At 43.7% G+C, this 18949-nt stretch overlaps 1 protein-coding gene across 1 annotated transcript in view; it reads right to left on the reverse strand.

The window, feature by feature from the left end:
• Positions 1-16777, reverse strand: part of LOC126167226 (zinc finger and BTB domain-containing protein 17-like) — a 42040-nt gene extending 25263 nt beyond the window's left edge. Inside the window, exon 1 of the mRNA XM_049920461.1 lies at positions 16274-16777. Coding sequence (XP_049776418.1) covers positions 16274-16373 — 100 coding nt within the window. The 5' untranslated portion in view covers positions 16374-16777. The remainder of the gene's footprint in view (positions 1-16273) is intronic.
• Positions 16778-18949: the final 2172 nt, after the last annotated feature.

The raw sequence follows: 18949 nt of genomic DNA on the forward strand, positions 1-18949 counted from the left end.
TTGTTCTGGCCTGCAGACAGTGAAAAACACAATGAGAAAAAAATCTGAGTATCGTTGTCCGTTGAGTCCTGCAATGACTCCTGGGGGTAGAGGTTAACATACCACTGCTATGTGACTTCTTTTTTGTTTACATTTATGGCAAGAGGCCCACTGCTTGGGCTGCTCATGTTGTATGAAGCAAGATGTGCATGAAGGAAGTGGTATTCAACTGTTCTGCTGCCATTTATATGTTTGTTAGTGTTGGCCCAGTTGGCTTGTTTGTACTGCAGCTACCTCTTCCCCCACCACACTGGGCTTCATGCACCAAGGATGTGTGCTGTCAACAATGGCAACACCACCCCAAGCCTTTGATTGGTGGCTCAAGATATAAGAAACCTGGATCAGCTGTGCAATATTCAAAACCTCTTCCAACATAGGGTCCTCAAACTGAAGGGCACGTTGACACACCTCCTTATTTGAGTGAAACAAATGATCATGTGTCTGTCCGTGGTATCCACTAAGACTCCTGAGACTTAATCATGACATAGCAACACTTAAGACTGAGGCTGTGAAACTCAGCCACCCAAGCTTGATATGATTGCTGCAGCTATTTGAAACATCAATGGAATTCAACACATGTAGCAATTGCATGCACACACTTGTGGTGATAGGTGGGCAATAAGCTACACATATCATCAAAAGAAAGTGACACTGATTCACACATGTAGTGACACATATGAGGGGGTATCTATGATAAGGAATGTGCGTTAAAAATTTCTTTGTTGACCACTCGGAACACCCTGAAATGTTGGTGAAGCCACATATCGTAAGCGCCTCAGTCTTTCACAGATGCATTATAGATGGCAAACGGCAGTGGGTGAACAACAAGCAGCTGAGCCTGATTCAGCACAGCCAACAACCATTCCAAGAAGGCTGTATGTTCCTGCTGCTGGTGCAGAAGTGAATGGAGTAAAGTGTCCATGAAAGAACTTCACAGCAGAGAAACCACAGAATCCAAAACATGGGAAACTTTGATCCTCACTCATCAGTACTTGTGTTCTAAGTACGAACACAAGGAAAAAAATGGCCACAAAAGAGATTCAAATTTATTGGGTCACAGAATGGCATCGACAAGAATACAAAGAAAGTAGTGAACACATCTATATCACCTTTAACAACTGAGAGTTGGAGGCTCATGTGTGTCCTTATTAAGATACTAACTATGGCAGGTGTTGCTGGGGTATTGCTGTGCACGCACTGGAGACTTGGTGATGGTTGTCAGTGACCGAGCTGCCCTGGTGGCCCATTCGAATGTTAGTGCAGGCTATACTTGCTGTACTGGCCCAAATTATGTCCACTGTGGGCAGTAGGTCAGTAGGTGTAGTAACAGTCAGGTTACTACAGCCTTCACACCAACAGCCTGTACAACTGACACCGTGACATAGTGTATCTACAACTTGACAGTATCAATTGAAACATGGAAATTTGCAGTGGTGTGGATCCTTTGACATTCCTTATAAACTAAGCCTTTTCCCACATTAATTTTTCTAGACATCCCTTTAACACGCAGCAGTCACACAAGGACAGCCTTTCTTACATATGTAGGGAGCACATGGTGCGGTTAAGAGTTTGCTGGAATTGATTATGTACACTGAGGAGCCAAAACAATATGACCATCTGCTTAATAGCTTGTTTATCCATCTTGAAATGAAAGGACATCACTGATTCTGCATATCAGGCATCCGACAGTTTGTTGGTAGGTTTGTGGAGGTATGTGGCATTAGATACCTATGCACAGGTCATGTAATTGCCATTAATAACAGGCCACTGATTTGCGTACCAATTGATGGCACCCGACAGTGACCCAGTTGAGTTCCATAGGAGTTATGTCAGGCGAATTTGGTTGCCAAGTCATCAACAGGAGTTCACTATAATCCTCAAAAGATTGTAAAAAAATTCTGGTTCTGAGACACAGACAGTTATACTGCTGAAGGGTGACATCACCCTCAGGGAAGACATCAAGCATGAAGGGATGCAGGTGGTTCGCAGCTGTCAGTGTCTCTTCAGTTACTACCACAGCTCCCATACAAGGGTAGAAGAATGTCTCCCTTTAGCAGTTGTAGGATTAATGGTTCATCTGTCACTGACACTTGAACAACAAGTTTGTTCTGGCTTGAAGACAACGATGAACACAATGATAAAATACTGCTCCCACTAGCCTGCATCTGTAGCGCACTGCATGTTTCTAGCCACCATTCATCTCGATGATGGCACTTGTGGAGATGATCATCAACCTACTGAAGCAAAAATATGATTCACTCAAAAAAACAGACATGTTTGCATTGAGCAATGGTCGAATCCTAATGGTAACATGCCCACTGCAATCGCAATTGATGATGCTGGATCAACAGGTGAACATGTAGGGATGGTCTGCTGTGGAGCTCCACATTCAACAGTGCATTGTGGACAGCCTGCTCTGAAACACTTGTCCGTGCACCAGAATTGTACTCTTTTGGCAGAGATGCAACAGATCACGATCTATCCAACTTTATAGAGGCAACAAGCCTCCAAACTCCACACTCTGTGAAGAGTCGTTGACACCCAACCACTTGGCATCCAGTGGTAGTTTCACTGTCCTACACCTTTTCATAGATGCTCACAACAGTATCATGTGGGCAGTCAACCAGCTTTGCTGATTTTGAGCTACTAGTTCGCAGGCTCTGTGTAACAATAATCTGCCCTTTGTCAAAGTACCTTATGTTGATGGATTTCCTAATTTGCAGCCTGTGTCTTCACTAGAGTGATTAGCCATCTGTGTCTGCTCTGCTTACATATTTTTGTCACCATCTCACGTGGAGGGCAAAGCCACCAGGTGGCATCCAGTGTCGCGGTGGACAATGGTCATAGTGTTCTGTCTCATCAGTGTATGTTAGTGTGTAGCCTATCACCTGGTAAGTCAGGCTGACATGTATTTTGTGACTGACTACCTAATTATGATCCAGGGTGCCCATACCCACAAGGTAAGGAGGGACCACACCCCACCCCCTCCTAGCTCACAAAGAAAGGAAAAAATATGGGTGTTGTTCTTTCACCAAAATGATTGAAAAGTCAGTATTACACAGGTATTTAACAGCAATGAAAACGGATCTTTTTAATGGCTACCTGCAAGTTGCTATTCATCTTCCAAGATACTGAACATACTCCAGGCCCCAGGTCTTCCCCCTCCCCACCCCCCCACCCCTAAAAACTATCTTGTGGGTGCTTTTGGTACCATGCACTGGTTTCCAAGCCCAGTTCTTGCCATCTCAGCATTTGTGATGAATTTGACACCAGTCTTAGTGTATGTTATCTTGGGCAGTTTTTCAAAACCCCACAAATGTACCCAATTTGACACCAGTCTTAGTGTATGTTATCTTGGGCAGTTTTTCAAAACCCCACAAATGCACCCAATTTTAAATTAACTATTTCTTGATGTTTCAGGATGCATCCCATTAACCAGTCCCCCTTTTAGTCAAGTTGTGCCGTATATTTCTTGTCTCCCGCCTTCATCAGTTACTCGATCTACCCACCTAATTTTCAGCATTCTTCTGTAACACCATAATTTAGAAGATGAAGATACTTTCGTCTTTTTACCTTTACTGTTTACCATTAAAAAGCTTCCATCTTCTTCTTCCTGTGCTATTCATCATCGTTGTTTCACTTTCATATAACTCTACATTCTAAATAAAAACTTTCAGTTAATAGTTCTTAACAGAATAAACTTACATTTGACATTACCGTTTTTCTCTCTCTCAGAAAGCTTTCTTGTTTCATCTGTCTACATATTGTATCCTCTTAACATCTGGCATCATGTTATTTTGCTCTCCATATAGCAAAACTTATCTACTTCTTTTCATCTCTTATTTTCTAATCTTGTTCACTCAGCAATCATCTGAGTTAATTAGACTACACTCAAATACCCTTTACCTTACTTATATTTATGTTCATCTAATAACTTCTCAACTCTTTTAAAGACACAATCATTTTCATTCAACTGATCTTCCAAGTTCTTTACTGTCTTTGTAATTGCCAAACATTAAAATTTGTATTTCTTCTCCCTGAAGTTTAATTCTCTTTCCAAAGTTCTCTTTGGTTTCCTTTACTACTTGCTCAATGTACAGACTGAATAATATTGTACATAAGGCGCAGACCTATCCCTCACAATTCTCAATGGCTACCTCCTTCCATACACTTCAGCTTAAAACTGGTGTCTGGTGACAGTGGTCCCATGTTGGAACGCATGGGAAAAAGGGTAGACATACTTGTGGTCCAGGTTCCGGTCATCCACATGTGACCATCACAAGAAATGATCACTGTATTGTGCACCAAGCACATTATAAACCCTTCACATTTGTGCCTGCGGTCAGAGAACAAGTAACGGACTCCTTGCACCATTCTCAGTCATTCCGCCCCACTGGTCGGAGAGTAACAGCAGCTGGACTAGTGAATTACCGTCCTGTCCATAGGCAGTAACAGTGCAAGCACAGTGATGCTGTGGCAAGGAAGCATGGACTATGATGAATGGCATCATATTGTGTTCAACAATGAGTCACAGTTCGGCACTACTCAGGAGACCTGCATCAGTAAATATGATGGCGACATGGAGAGTCGTCCCTTTCTTCTAGTGTTTAGTAGAGGCACATTGGTGCTATTCCTGGCATCATGGCGTGAGGAGCCATTGTATATTGAATACAGGTCATGGTGACATTGACTGACACAACTCTGAAGGCACAACAGTACAACACTGACCTCCTCCATCCTCTCGTCTTACTTCTCATGTGACAGCACTGTGGTGCCAATTTTCAACAGAGTAATGTTTATCCACACCTGACACATGTGTCTATGAACTGTCTCTGTGATGATGAGGTACTCCCACGACCATCAAGATCCCCAGATCTGTGACCGACATAATATGTGGGACAAACTCGGGCATCAGCTACATCCAAGTGCCTATACCCACTTTATCAAGAATCAGTTACAGCAACTGTGGGTGAGCTTGCCTCAGGACAGGATACAATGGCTTTACCCCTTACATATTGAATCGTGGCCATGGGGGATGCAAGGTCATACTGGTAAGTGGATTCATAATGCCAAATTCTTTGTAAATTTGACTATTTTGTAATTACTGCAATGACATCACATACCCCCTCAATGTGTGTACTATCATTTTGCTTCCCCCTCTCCTTCTGGGTACTTCACTTTTTCTGCCAGGTAATGTATAAAAAAAATACCACCATGGTACTTGCACCTCATTCCTCCGAGTACAAGATTTACTGTTGTGCCAATTATAGAACTCTCATCACTCACTTCGGACTCACCAGCGTGACCAGTTGATGAATGGTGAGAGGGGGAGGGGTGGCATAGTCGTAGCCACAAATCTAGCAAAAGGCAATTCAATTTCCAACCTTGGCTGTATTACAATCACAGTCATTTATTTCACACTATCAGCTGATTCTGGCAATGTATCATTTTCAAAGTATGCCTGTCACTGACGTAACAGATGTACTTTGCATACACCAATACAGCGTGACTGTCTGAAATTATGATTATGTGAGTAAACACTAGCAATAGCAAATCGCCACAATTAGCTGATCGTGAGCAATGAGCAACAATGTTCATAATATAGTTAGGGTTGGAAATGAAGTTGTGTTTTCATTCATATTGATACTGAATTGATACTTCTGTCTGTCTTGCGAGGCACTATGAGAATTCAGTTAATATAATTTTTTTCTTGGTAAGGGGGGAGTGGGTTACATGCCTTTCTGCCCTTGCTGGACATGGCCTAGACCATATGATACGAGGTGCTATTCTTAATTTTCGGGACTGGTGCTGCCATCTGTTCAAAACCTTACCTTTGGACTAATTGTCACCATCACCCTCGAAGTAGTTCCTATTTGCATGTACACACTGGTCCCAGCGTTTCTGCCACTGGTCAAACATTTTCTGGAAGTCCTGTTCTTTGAGGGTGTTTATCAATGCCAGCAATGCTTCTTGAATCCTCTCTAGATTGTTGAACTGACGGCCTTTCAACGTGAGTTTCAGTTTTGGGAATAACATGTTGTCGCAAGGAGCCAATTCCAGCGAGTATGGTGGGTGGGGTACAACCGCCATGTTGTTTTTTTTGTTGTTTTTTTTTTTTTTTTGTCAAAACGGTACTGTTAAGCAAGGACGTGTGACAGGGCGCATTGTCGTAATGCAGCAGCCAGTTCCCTTGATGTCAAAGTTCAGGCCGTCATTGCCACACATTTTCATGTAGCTGTCACAAAACGTCACAGTAGTATGCAGAATTTGCTGTTTGGTTGGGTGGGATGAATTCTTTGTGCGCAATTCATCTACATTTACATCTACATTTATACTCCGCAAGCCACCCAACGGTGTGTGACGGAGGGCACTTTACGTGCCACTGTCATTACCTCCCTTTCCTGTTCCAGTCGCGTATGGTTCGCGGGAAGAACGACTGTCTGAAAGCCTCTGTGCGCGCTCTAATCTCTCTAATTTTACATTCGTGATCTCCTCGGGAGGTATAAGTAGGGGGAAGCAATATATTCGATACCTCATCTAGAAACGCACCCTCTCGAAACCTGGCGAGCAAGCTACACTGCGATGCAGAGCGCCTCTCTTGCAGAGTCTGCCACTTGAGTTTGTTAAGCATTTCAGTAACGCTATCACGGTTACCAAATAACCCTGTGACGAAAACGCGCCGCTCTTCTTTGGATCTTCTCTATCTCCTCCGTCAACCCGATCTGGTACGGATCCCACACTGATGAGCAATACTCAAGTATAGGTCGAACGAGTGTTTTGTAAGCCACCTCCTTTGTTGATGGACTACATTTTCTAAGGACTCTCCCAATGAATCTCAACCTGGTACCCGCCTTACCAACAATTAATTTTATATGATCATTCCACTTCAAATCGTTCCGCACGCATACTCCCAGATACTTTACAGATGTAACTGCTACCAGTGTTTGTTCCGCTATCATATAATCATACAATAAAGGATCCTTCTTTCTATGTATTCGCAATACATTACATTTGTGAATGTTAAGGGTCAGTTGCCACTCCCTGCACCAAGTGCCTCTCCGCTGCAGATCTTCCTGCATTTCGCTACAATTTTCTAATGCTGCAACTTCTCTGTATACTACAGCATCATCCGCGAAAAGCCGCATGGAACTTCCGACACTATCTACTAGGTCATTTATATATATTGTGAAAAGCAGTGGTCCCATAACACTCCCCTGTGGTACGCCAGAGGTTACTTTAACGTCTGTAGACGTCTTTCCATTGATAACAACATGCTGTGTTCTGTTTGCTAAAAACTCTTCAATCCAGCCACACAGCTGGTCTGATATTCCGTAGGCTCTTACTTTGTTTATCAGGCGACAGTGCGGAACTGTATCGAACGCCTTCCGGAAGTCAAGAAAAATAGCATCTACCTGGGAGCCTGTATCTAATATTTTCTGGGTCTCATGAACAAATTAAGCGAGTTGGGTCTCACACGATCGCTGTTTCCGGAAACCATGTTGATTTCTACATAGTAGATTATGGGTTTCCAAAAACGACATGATACTCGAGCAAAAAACATGTTCTAAAATTCTACAACAGTTCGACGTCAGAGATATAGGTCTATAGTTTTGCGCATCTGTTCGACGACCCTTCTTGAAGACTGGGACTACCTGTGCTCTATTGCAATCATTTGTAACCTTCCGTTCCTCTAGAGACTTGCGGTACACGGCTGTTAGAAGGGGGGCAAGTTCTTTCGCGTACTCTGTGTAGAATCGAATTGGTATCCCGTCAGGTCCAGTGGACTTTCCTCTGTTGAGTGATTCCAGTTGCTTTTCTATTCCTTGGACACTTATTTCGATGTCAGCCATTTTTTCGTTTGTGCGAGGATTTAGAGAAGGAACTGCAGTGCGGTCCTCCTCTGTGAAACAGCTTTGGAAAAAGGTGTTTAGTATTTCAGCTTTACGCGTGTCATCCTCTGTTTCAATGCCTTCATCATCCCGGAGTGCCTGGATATGCTGTTTCGAGCCACTTACTGATTTAACGTAAGACCAGAACTTCCTAGGATTTTCTGTCAAGTCGGTACATAGAATTTTACTTTCGAATTCACTGAACGCTTCACGCATAGCCCCCCTTACGCTAACTTTGACATCGTTTAGCTTCTGTTTGTCTGAGAGGCTTTGGCTGCGTTTAAACTTGCAGTGAAGCTCTCTTTACTTTCGCAGTAGTTTCCTAACTTTGTTGTTGTACCACGGTGGGTTTTTCCCGTCCCTCACAGTTTTACTCGGCACGTACCTGTCTAAAACGCATTTTACGATTGCCTTGAACTTTTTCCATAAACACTCAACATTGTCAGTGTCGGAACAGAAATTTTCGTTTTGATCTGTTAGGTAGTCTGAAATCTGCCTTCTATTACTCTTGCTAAACAGATAAACCTTCCTCCCTTTTTTTATATTCCTATTAACTTCCATATTCAGGGATGCTGCAACGGCCTTATGATCGCTGATTCCCTATTCTGCACTTACAGAGTCGAAAAGTTCGGGTCTGTTTGTTATCAGTAGGTCCAAGATGTTATCTCCACGAGTCGGTTCTCTGTTTAATTGCTCGAGCTAATTTTCGGATAGTGCACTCAGTATAATGTCACTCGATGCTCTGTCCCTACCACCCGTCCTAAACATCTGAGTGTCCCATTCTATATCTGGTAAATTGAAATCTCCACCTAAGACTATAATTCCCTTGGTATCAAAGAAAACGGTGATCATGCTCTTCACTTTACTCTTCACCTGTCTCGCTTTTTTGGGTCTTGGAGAGCCGGGCTCTTCCACTGGGACGATTGTTGCTTTGTCTCTGGGTCATAACCGTAATTCCACCTTTCATCGTGACAAGAAGGTTGGATCATCAGGTGCAGTCTTACGAAGGTCTGTGTACACTTCAATACACTGTGAACCTTCTGATCGGAGTCAAGATCCTTGGCACAAATGTTGCGGCGACACGATGCATGCCCAATTCATCAGTCAACATTTGTTGACATGTCCCGTAACCAACACTTACTTCACCCGCAAGGTCTTGAATGGTTCGATGTCGATCTGCACGAACCAATTGTTAAAGTTTGGCAACAATGTCTGGTGTTGTGAGGCTAATGGGCCTTCCAGTGTGAGCATCATCTTCGACGTCTGTATGGCCCTGAACTGAGCATGCCACTCAAACACACACATACGGCTCTGTCCCCCAAACACTTGTTGAATCATTGCAAGGGTCTCCGTAGCACTTTTCCAAAGATTCGAACACAATTTGATACACACGCACTGTTCTGTTCGTGGATCCATTGTAAAATCGCCACACACCAAACACAGAGTATTACGGAAATCGCTGTGGACACACAGCATGTCCTCCCAGCTGAATGCCACTCTGCACACTGACTCATCAGATATGCAGCTCTTGACACCTAGCAGTGCAAAGATCTACTACTCCTCCTTTCCAGATGGCAGCACCAGTCCCAAACATTTTGGATTCCACCTCGTATATAGGAAAAGGTATCTGGCAGTATTACTTCTGCACTATTTAGACCGGCTTGGCGGACGTGACTGTAGCCTTATGACTACAGCCCATTATACACGAGCGACTTTTCTTGTCTTATGTGACAACTCGTGGCAACAGGACTGGTTTAAGGCCCAAGCGATACAAGCCAACACTTGGGGCGCTGAAGTGCAAGATTTGTGTACAGTGTTTATCACGATTAGTAGCAGAAACTGACATACGGGGAACTCGATCCGGTCTTGTCTGGGAAATGAGTCTGGTTTTTACTTCTCTTGTGCAGCTCGGCACCTGGACTATGAAAGTGTGTTTATGAGGGGCAAGCCTTTTGGTGAGAAACGCGAAATGTAACAACAGAATGTAGGAAAGAGTATTAGCAACAGCATATGTGAGCTACCAAAGTAAAATTCATTGTGGTGTTCTTGAGAATCGTCACACGCAAAATTATCCATAGTCCTGAGAACTCAAACAATAGAAAAAAAGTGTCATTCAAACAAATAACACGGAAAATTATTTTTCCCGTTAAAGAGATCTGAATTTTTCAGTATTGAAGCTATTTTGATTAAAAAATTAATTTATGTTTTATTTATACATAGTCCAAGTTTTTTCTTCGTCTAGGCGCTAAAAAAACGTAGATAACTTTTGCTTACAGATATTTCGTCCCTCTTGTGGGAGAACATCGGTAGAACATTCGTGCAACCTTTGCAATGTGTCACGAAAACAAAGCAAACAATAAAATAAAGACTAGAAGACACAAAAGCACAAAATCCTTCCTTATAGAATTTGAAGCCATTTTGACTATTTTTCGACCGTGACTGTCTCAATAAATATGTAAAGGGTTTTTTTTTAATTACCGCTACCAGTCACAAACTTTGTCAACTATTGTTTTACTTATTACTTATTCTCGTCGTGATGCACTGAGGTGTGGAAACTGCCACGCCAGAAGAACAGAGTGAGTGACCGTTACAAAACATTTTAGTGCAATCAGTCCAGCTTCCAAAGTGACATCGCCTCTTACTAAGTTTTCTCTTCTTCCACAGGATGGCCACAGCATTTATACAAAGACTATGTAACATCAGTATGACCTTATTGTAAGGTTGTTTTTGTAATGCCATTTAGCCTGAAGATGAGGTATTCCCTCGAAACATGTCGCTAAATAAATAAGTACTAATACAATAGTTGAAAAAAAATCTGCGACTGGTTGCGGTAATTGTTTTTAAAAAAACCTTTACTTCCTTACAGCTTCAGTGAGCAGGGTTAGAACTGGTTAACTTCGCTGTTAGTAGACGACGTCACAGTCCTCCTGTTCCTGCACATGCGCAGTCTGCAGCACACTTTAGAACTCCTCAGCACAGTCAGTTGATCACTTACATCACTGGCTGGCCCACACGCGAAATGGTTGCCGGCCGAGTGACACCACAATTTACACGCAAGCTCGTGACACGCACTCACAACGAGCAGTCGATTTTGACAGGAAGCTGTTCGTGTAAAACGGACGTAAGTGTGCGGAAATTTCTCTAGTTCTGTCACGCCGACCTTGTACGATGTAATGGTGCTAAGCATACAGCCAAGTTTAGATCTCTCTGAAAATGTCCAGAAGGTGATCACCACGGCTGCTAAGCGCACATGCGTGACGCATGATGCTTCTACCATAGAACTTGGCTGAGCACCTCTATCTTACTGGAGCCAAAGAAATCGCCTGCAGCAATCACCAATTAATCACTGAAGACTGGCGTAGTCGTTCTTAGACCCTCAAAACAACCTTAGAAACAAGTTTTGTGTGGAAAGGCAGATGTGATTGGTCACAGTTACACTATTGAGGGACGCTTAGTGAGAAGTGTGTGGATGCACGAACGACAACATACAGGGCACACACTGTGAGATCATGGAAGCATTCCAGAAAAGATTTAATAAGGCTCCAGCGCGAAACGCAACATTTCTGTAGTGGAAAAAGCGTGTTTTCGCTTTTGGCAGTGTTGAAGACAGGCCGAGGAGTGGAAGGAATGAAACGAGAAGAGCGTATGCCGGAGTGTCTGCTTCGATTGAACTATCTTCCATGAAGGCGACACGTATACGCGCTTCGAAACTACGTATGCCGAGAACAACAGTGCGAGATCACACGAAAAAAGGAACTTAAGGTTAGACATTTCCGATCGACGTTCGTAAAGACAGTTATCGGATAGAGACCGGAATGAGTGCGTTTTTAGTGTGCCATGCTTTATTAACTCTCTTTCCAGATGTAGTGAACTGTGCCAAGATTATGTTGTCAGATGAATGTGCCATTTATCGTGGTTCACGTGCTAGAAATATTGTCGTTTGGGCCACAGAGAATTCTCAATTGCACAGTCGAATTAGAAAGGAACCCTCACGTAATGATATGGGCAGCGATGACCTCACAACATCTGCTTGGACCATGCTTTTTGGAGGGACTGTGAATGGCGCAAATTATTTAGCATGTTAAAAACATTGTTAATACCTCAGCTTCAGGAAAATGGCCTTACGGAACGCTTATGGTTGCAGGAATACGTAGTGACTCCTCACTATGCTCTTTTCAGGGTGTGAGCTCCTAAATGAACACTTTCCAGGACGGTGGGTAAGTCATGGTTCACCAGCAACACCTGTTCCCTTGAAATGACCACCAGAGGTCCTGACCTCATCACATCTGACAACTTGTTATTGGGAGTCATTAAATCGCATGTTTCTGCACGTCGATATGCTACAAACGAAGAACTGCGCAATGCTGTTGAGGATGCATTTCGCTCTGTAACATCGGACATGCTCAAAAACATGTCAAGAAGAACACGAGGGCTTATGGAAATGTGTTTCTAGCATGTAGGGGAACATCCTGGTATATTTGACACTTAATACGTAGGTAAGTACTTATGCTACAAAAAACCAAATCAACTAGCATTCGCCGGCCGAGCCGAGCGGTTCTAGGCGCTTCAGTCCGGCACCGCGCGACCGCTACGGTCGCAAGTTCGAAAAAAATGTGTGTGAAATCTTATGGGACTTAACTCTTAAGGTCATCAGTCCCTAAGCTTACACACTACTTAACCTAAATTATCCTAAGGACAAACACACACACCCATGCCCGAGGGAGGACTCGAACCTCCGCCGGGACCAACCGCACAGTCCATGAGTGCAGCGCCTTAGACCGCTAAGCTAATCCCGCGCGGCGAGCAAGTTCGAATCCTGCCTCGGGCATGGATGTGTGTGATGTCCTTAGGTTAGTTAGGTTTAAGTAGTTCTAAGTTCTTGGGGACTGATGACCTCAGATGTTACGTCCCATAGTGCTCAGAGTCATTTGAACCTCTTTTTTTTCTTTTCTTTTTTCCAATTACGTTCCGTTCGATACCAGGGGAAGGAGATTTCTCCCCTAACCTGTAATATTCTCATCTGGGATGTGGCGAAGACATTTGCTTCCCTGGGGATACGTGATGAAGGTAGACAAAAATAACTCGTCACAGGATGTTCGACGAAGGCTTTGGAAGACTCAAGCCTCTTTGAGAACCTCTGAGAGCTCAAACCGTAACATCGTGACAAACACCGAGTAACCTGCCACTTCACTTTTATCGCGAGGTCTTCTGACGTCTTTGCCGTTCTTGAGCATCAGAACTTGCTTGGAATTCGTGGATCACATTAAGAGCACTACTTCGCTGTCAGCGAGAATACTCCTGCGCTACATACTCACTCGTCTACAGAAATGTTGGATTTTTACATTAATTCGATGTCTCCATTCTTTTACAGATGTATTATGTTTCACGTTCCAGCAGATCTGCTGGAGACGTAGCACTTTGTAAGTGGCAAACGTTAAATTCTTGCTTGTAAATTAGTAGTCAATGGGATCCTAATCTCAAAGGATGCTCAAAAAAGAAAAAGACGGAAAGAAAAATCTTGATAGTACTAAAAAAAGACATTAACAACGGGGAAAACAGCAACGTGGGGCGTCAGTGGACGCAATTCAAAGGCTTGCGTAATAGTCATTCAAATGGTTCAAATGGCTCTGAGCACTATGGGACTTACCCGCTGTGGTCATCAGTCCTCTAGAACTTAGAACTACTTAAACCTAACTAACCTAAGGACATCACACACATCCATGCCCGAGGCAGGATTCGAACCTGCGACCGTAGCGGTCGCGCGGTTCTGGACTGTAGCACCTAGAACCGCTCGGCGTCTCAGGCCGGCTAGCAGTCATTCACGGGCAAAATTTACTCATACTGTGGAGATACAGTATCCCAGTCCCTGCCATTACCCATTATGTATCTCAACTATTTTAGATTAATGAGTGAAAGATTTCTTGACTAAGCCCAATCAAATTCACATTAACAAATGTAGTTGCAGATAACAAGATACCAACAAACGATAACATGCAGAGGTACTGCAAAACCCTATAACGTAAAATTAAGGCAATTACAACAGGAGAAAGCTATTTTAGGTTTAATTTCCGTAGATTACTTATCACATGAAACATATTCAATTTTACAGATTTAAATAAAGGAAACACATTGAGGACGGCACAAAGATGCTGAAACATGTTTGGGTCTATATAGAATAACTGTTTTGCGTAACGAGCGGCCATTATAGCCAGTAATTTTTATCTGTAAACACGGCCAGTGCAATAGCAGCAAAACCTCATGGTTCTCCTTCCTGAAGTTATCTGCGGAACACAACGACCGTATGAATGAGCGAACAGAAATGTCCCCGCAGAAATGTCCGTACGAAATATATTAAGGTCAGCTTTTCACATAAAGGAATCAGAGTAACCCGAAAAATTATTCATATGCAGCCTGTAAGACTGAATATACGGCAAGCAACTGATAAATAGTTGCTTTTATAAACAGAAGAGGAATATCAGCGTGTTTTACACTATAGCGAAATGACATGTCTGATAATATGTAAATCTACATCAAAGTGAAGGAAGCAGATATCTCATTGACACAGCAGTGGAGGCCCCTCAGCATCCAGCAGAGGTCCTGAGGATTAATCTGTTGGCTTTGGTAACTGAAATATCTTACCGTCACACAATCTACTGAATTTGTCATTACGTAATTTTCTGTTTCCACCACTATCTTGAGTTACCAAAGGCCCACTACAGCTGCCGTCAGGAAGCTGACAATACATTTGCACCTGGTGATTACATTATTTCACTGAGAAGTCGTTAGCATTTGTTGTTTATGTGTGAGGAATAAAAACAATGTTCCGCAAAAGACGCTTCGCCTTGTGAAGGCAGCATCAGTGTCGAGTTATTGTTTACTCCAGCTACCCATAGAGAATGCGTAGATGGAGTTATTCAATTTCGTTTGTTGGTTGCACTGCAACATCGCAATGATACTGGTGCAACATTATTACTAGGTGATACGTATGAGAAAGAAGAGCGACTAAAGTCTCCACTGATCTATATTCAATTAGGAAGAAATACGTTTGGTATCAAGTTTGTCGCATGACATGTATACAGGGCGCGTCAGGAGGTACATGCTTAGAGGGATAACAGCGATTCTGAACCAAAAAATCATATGAACGTAGGTCCTGTTCTTAATAGGTTACGAGGAATTAATGACAACAGTGGGGAACAAGGCAAATGCAGGCAATGGCAAATGAAACATGTAATCTAATGTTTTGTTTAATTGTAAACATTTCCTCACAAAATATGTTCAAAAAGTCCACCATCAAGTCCGCAAGGCATTTTGCAGCTCTTATAGAGAGCTCGTCTGCACGCTCCTTTATTTAGTTCAGCACATGCACTAAGAATACGAGCGAAGTGAAGTGCACATTGAAACGGTCAGTAAAGACAACACTACGTAGCCTAATGTCGCTTTGGTTGTATTTGCATTTGAGTGCTGGTGAAGAAGATCATTCAAATTTTCAAACAGCTGTATGTCGGATACAGTTAAGAAAAGGGCATGTGTTCAGTTGAATATTTTTGTTCCGAATCACCTATACTATCATCCTTAACAACATGTACCTTTCCCTCAACTCACACTGTATACAGTGAAGGTTACGCAAAGTTATTACTAGCACCAAAGAAATGAACACGGCAAAAACAGTAATAATCTCAGCGTCACACACACACACACACACACACACACACACACACACACACACACACACGGCCCTCGAAGCCTGGAAGCCATTTCCTCCCCACAGTACACAAGTATTTAAAACACAGAACTTTTTTGCTTCTGCCAACAATGTCCTTAACAGACATTTCGTTTTAAATCGTTGGAGATTCTCGCTTGACAATATTTCTACTAGTCATAAGGAATACTCAGTCAATTTTTTTAAAAGCTGCAGCTCCACAGACTTCACTGATATTTTTGGGCGTTCAGTTTATCATCAAATAGTAAACGAAAGACACGGTTTTATTAATTTATACGAGAACAGCGTTTCAGACTAGGATTACAACCAATAAACTTCATTCATTTATTTGTTAATGCCATCTGTTACGGTGTGATCGTAAAACTAATAACTTTATTGTAAACATACTGCTAGGTAATACTAAAGCAGAAGTAACGCTCGAAAACGTCAATGTACTGACTTGACGCGCTGTCTCCCAAACACTTTGGACTTCGAAATAAAAATAAAATATGGTGGGTACTAGCAAAAATATCCCTAACGTCTGTCAACAAATTTTAGTTACATATAAAGAGAGCAACAGTGTGCTTACGGGACTCTTTAACGAAGCTACTATTTCTACAGTCATCTATTGATCGCCGGGATTTACCTTTCTCGGGCAAGGAAGCATCGCGTACGCCATCCCCATCAACATTCAGTCTCGAAGGCTCTGCGCCGTAGCCGGCAGCTGCTTCGGTCCCAATCGCCATGACTGTTTGCTTGACTGCGAATCACACATGAAGCACTGCGCAGACACACCGCATGTTGTAAAAGCAAATGTGTCTAATGCCGCGGGAGATGGGCCCCTGTTACTTGCATACGAGCGGCATTTGTTTACGCCGGCCTCACACAGCTGACGAGTGTGCGCGCGGCGCAGTTGCCCGAAATGCACTTGGCGTCGCCGAGGCTGACGCTTCTGAGAGCGGCGCCTGCTGAGACCAATCGATAACACATCAGAGCCGGGAGCACGCTAGCTTGGGGGAGATGCCCCTCGCAGCTGTCACCGGCGAAGCGTGGCTGCAGCTTTAGGCATGCGCTCACAAGTTCCGCACACCGCTGGCGGCAACATTCAACACACTTGCGTAAATTTCGGCGGCGGAGAGCAAAGAACTTCAGCGCCGCCGCCATGCTTCGTGCGAGGCGGGTGCGCAGAGATCCGGAGCAGCTGGTCTATTTTTAGGGGCCCCACAACAGCGCCTGCCCCCCGCGTTCGCTGCACGGGCCCTAGCACAGCCGTATCAGGTGACTTGGGGGGGGACTTCCAAATATGTCTTCAGAACGCTACGTCGCCGATTGGGCCCGCCTGGTCTACGACTATGAAGAACCGCCTAACGCACCGTGGTGAATCTGACAAGAGATTAGGACGGCAGTTATCACTGAAACGACCGGTTTTTATTTAACCATTTCTATTCCACGCCAGAAAACAAACTTTTAAAACCGCCCAAAATAACCGGTTTCTGAAATAACCGATTTCCGGTTGTTTGTTCCTACTTTTTCCCATGACAAACGTCGAAATTGTACAAATATTGAAAAACGTTGATTCCCTCAGTTTCCAGATACGTATAATCAAAATACTGAATTAAGTAGGCAAATAAAAGAAACCTCTGCCCGTGCACCGTTCACTACTCTTCTCGAAATGTGGTTGATTATTACAAAAAATCACCAGCATTCGCCTAACTGCTCCCAATTTTTTGAAACTCGGCTCACAAGTTACGTTGTAATCGGTCATCGTACCATCATTTGGGCATTATGAATAAGTTGAAAGAACTGCGTTTTCAAGGGCTACAAGCAGATAAAGGTATATTATGTAGCTATAGGCGTCAGATCAGCTACCTGTTCTTTATTGTATAGCATGAATAAATTGTTGTTCAGATTTTAATTTATTACTGTTACCACAATTTCCTTCCTTCCCTATTACGCTACTGGCCATTAAAATTGCTACACTAAGAAGAAATGCTGATGTTAAACGGGTATTCATTAGACAAATATATTATACTAGAACTGACATGTGATTACATTTTCACGCAATTCGGGTGCATAGATCCCGAGAAATCGGTACCCAGAACAACCACCTCTGGCCGTAATAACGGCCTTGATAAGCCTGGGCATTGAGTCAGAGCTTGGATGGCGTGTAATCGGTAAAGCTGCCCATGCAGCTTCAATAAGATACCACAGTTCATCAAGAGTAGCGACTGGCGTATTGTCACGAGCCAGTTGCTCGACCACCATTGACCAGACGTTTTCAATTGGTGAGAGATCTGGAGAATGTGTTGGCCGGGGCAGCAGTCGAACATTTTCTGTCTCCAGAAAGGCCCGTACAGGACCTGCAACGTGCGGTCGTGCATTATCCTGCTGAAATGTAGGGTTTCGCAGGGATCGAATGAAGGGTAGAGCCACGGGTCGTAACACATCTGAAATGTAACGTCCACTGTTCAAAGTGCCGTCAATGCGAACAAGAGGTGACCGTGACGTGTAACCAATGGCACCCCATACCATCAAGACGGGTGATACGCCAGTATGGCGATGACGAATACACGCTTCCAATGTACGTTCACCGCGATGTCGCCAAACTCGGATGCTGTAAACAGGACCTAGATTCATTCGAAAAAATGGTTTTGCCATTCGTGCACCCAGGTTCGTCGTTGAGTACACCATCGCAGGCGCTCCTGTCTGTGTTGCAGCATCAATGGTAACCGTAGCCATGGTCTCCGAGCTGGTAGTCCATGCTGCTGCAAACGTCGTCGAACTGTTCGTGCAGATTGTTGTTGTCTTGCAAATGTCCCCATCTGTTGAGTCAGTGATCGAGACGTGGCTGCACGATCCGTTACAGCCATGCGCATAAGATGCCTGTCATCTCGACTGCTAGTGATACGAGGCCGTTGGGATCCAACACGGCGTTCCGTATTGCCCTCCCGAACCCACCGATTCCATATTCTGCTAACAGTCATTGGATCTCGACCAACGCGAGCAGCAATGTCGCGATGCGGTAAAGCGCAATCGCGATAGCCTACAATCCGACCTTTATCAAAGTCGGAAACGTGATGGTACGCATTTCTCCTCCTTACACGAGGCATCACAACAATGTTTCACCAGACAACGCCGGTCAGCTGCTGTTTGTGTATAAGAAATCGGCTGGAAACTTTTCTCATGTCAGCATGTTGTAGGTGTCGCCACCGGCGCCAACCTTGTGTGAATGCTCTGAGAAGCTAATCATTTCCACATCACAGCATCTTCTTCCTGTGGGTTAAATTTCACGTCTGTAGCACGTCATCTTCGTGGTGTAGCA

The sequence above is a fragment of the Schistocerca cancellata genome, chromosome 1 (genome assembly GCF_023864275.1).
Source record: "Schistocerca cancellata isolate TAMUIC-IGC-003103 chromosome 1, iqSchCanc2.1, whole genome shotgun sequence".
In the NCBI taxonomy this organism is placed as follows: Eukaryota; Metazoa; Arthropoda; class Insecta; order Orthoptera; family Acrididae; genus Schistocerca; species Schistocerca cancellata.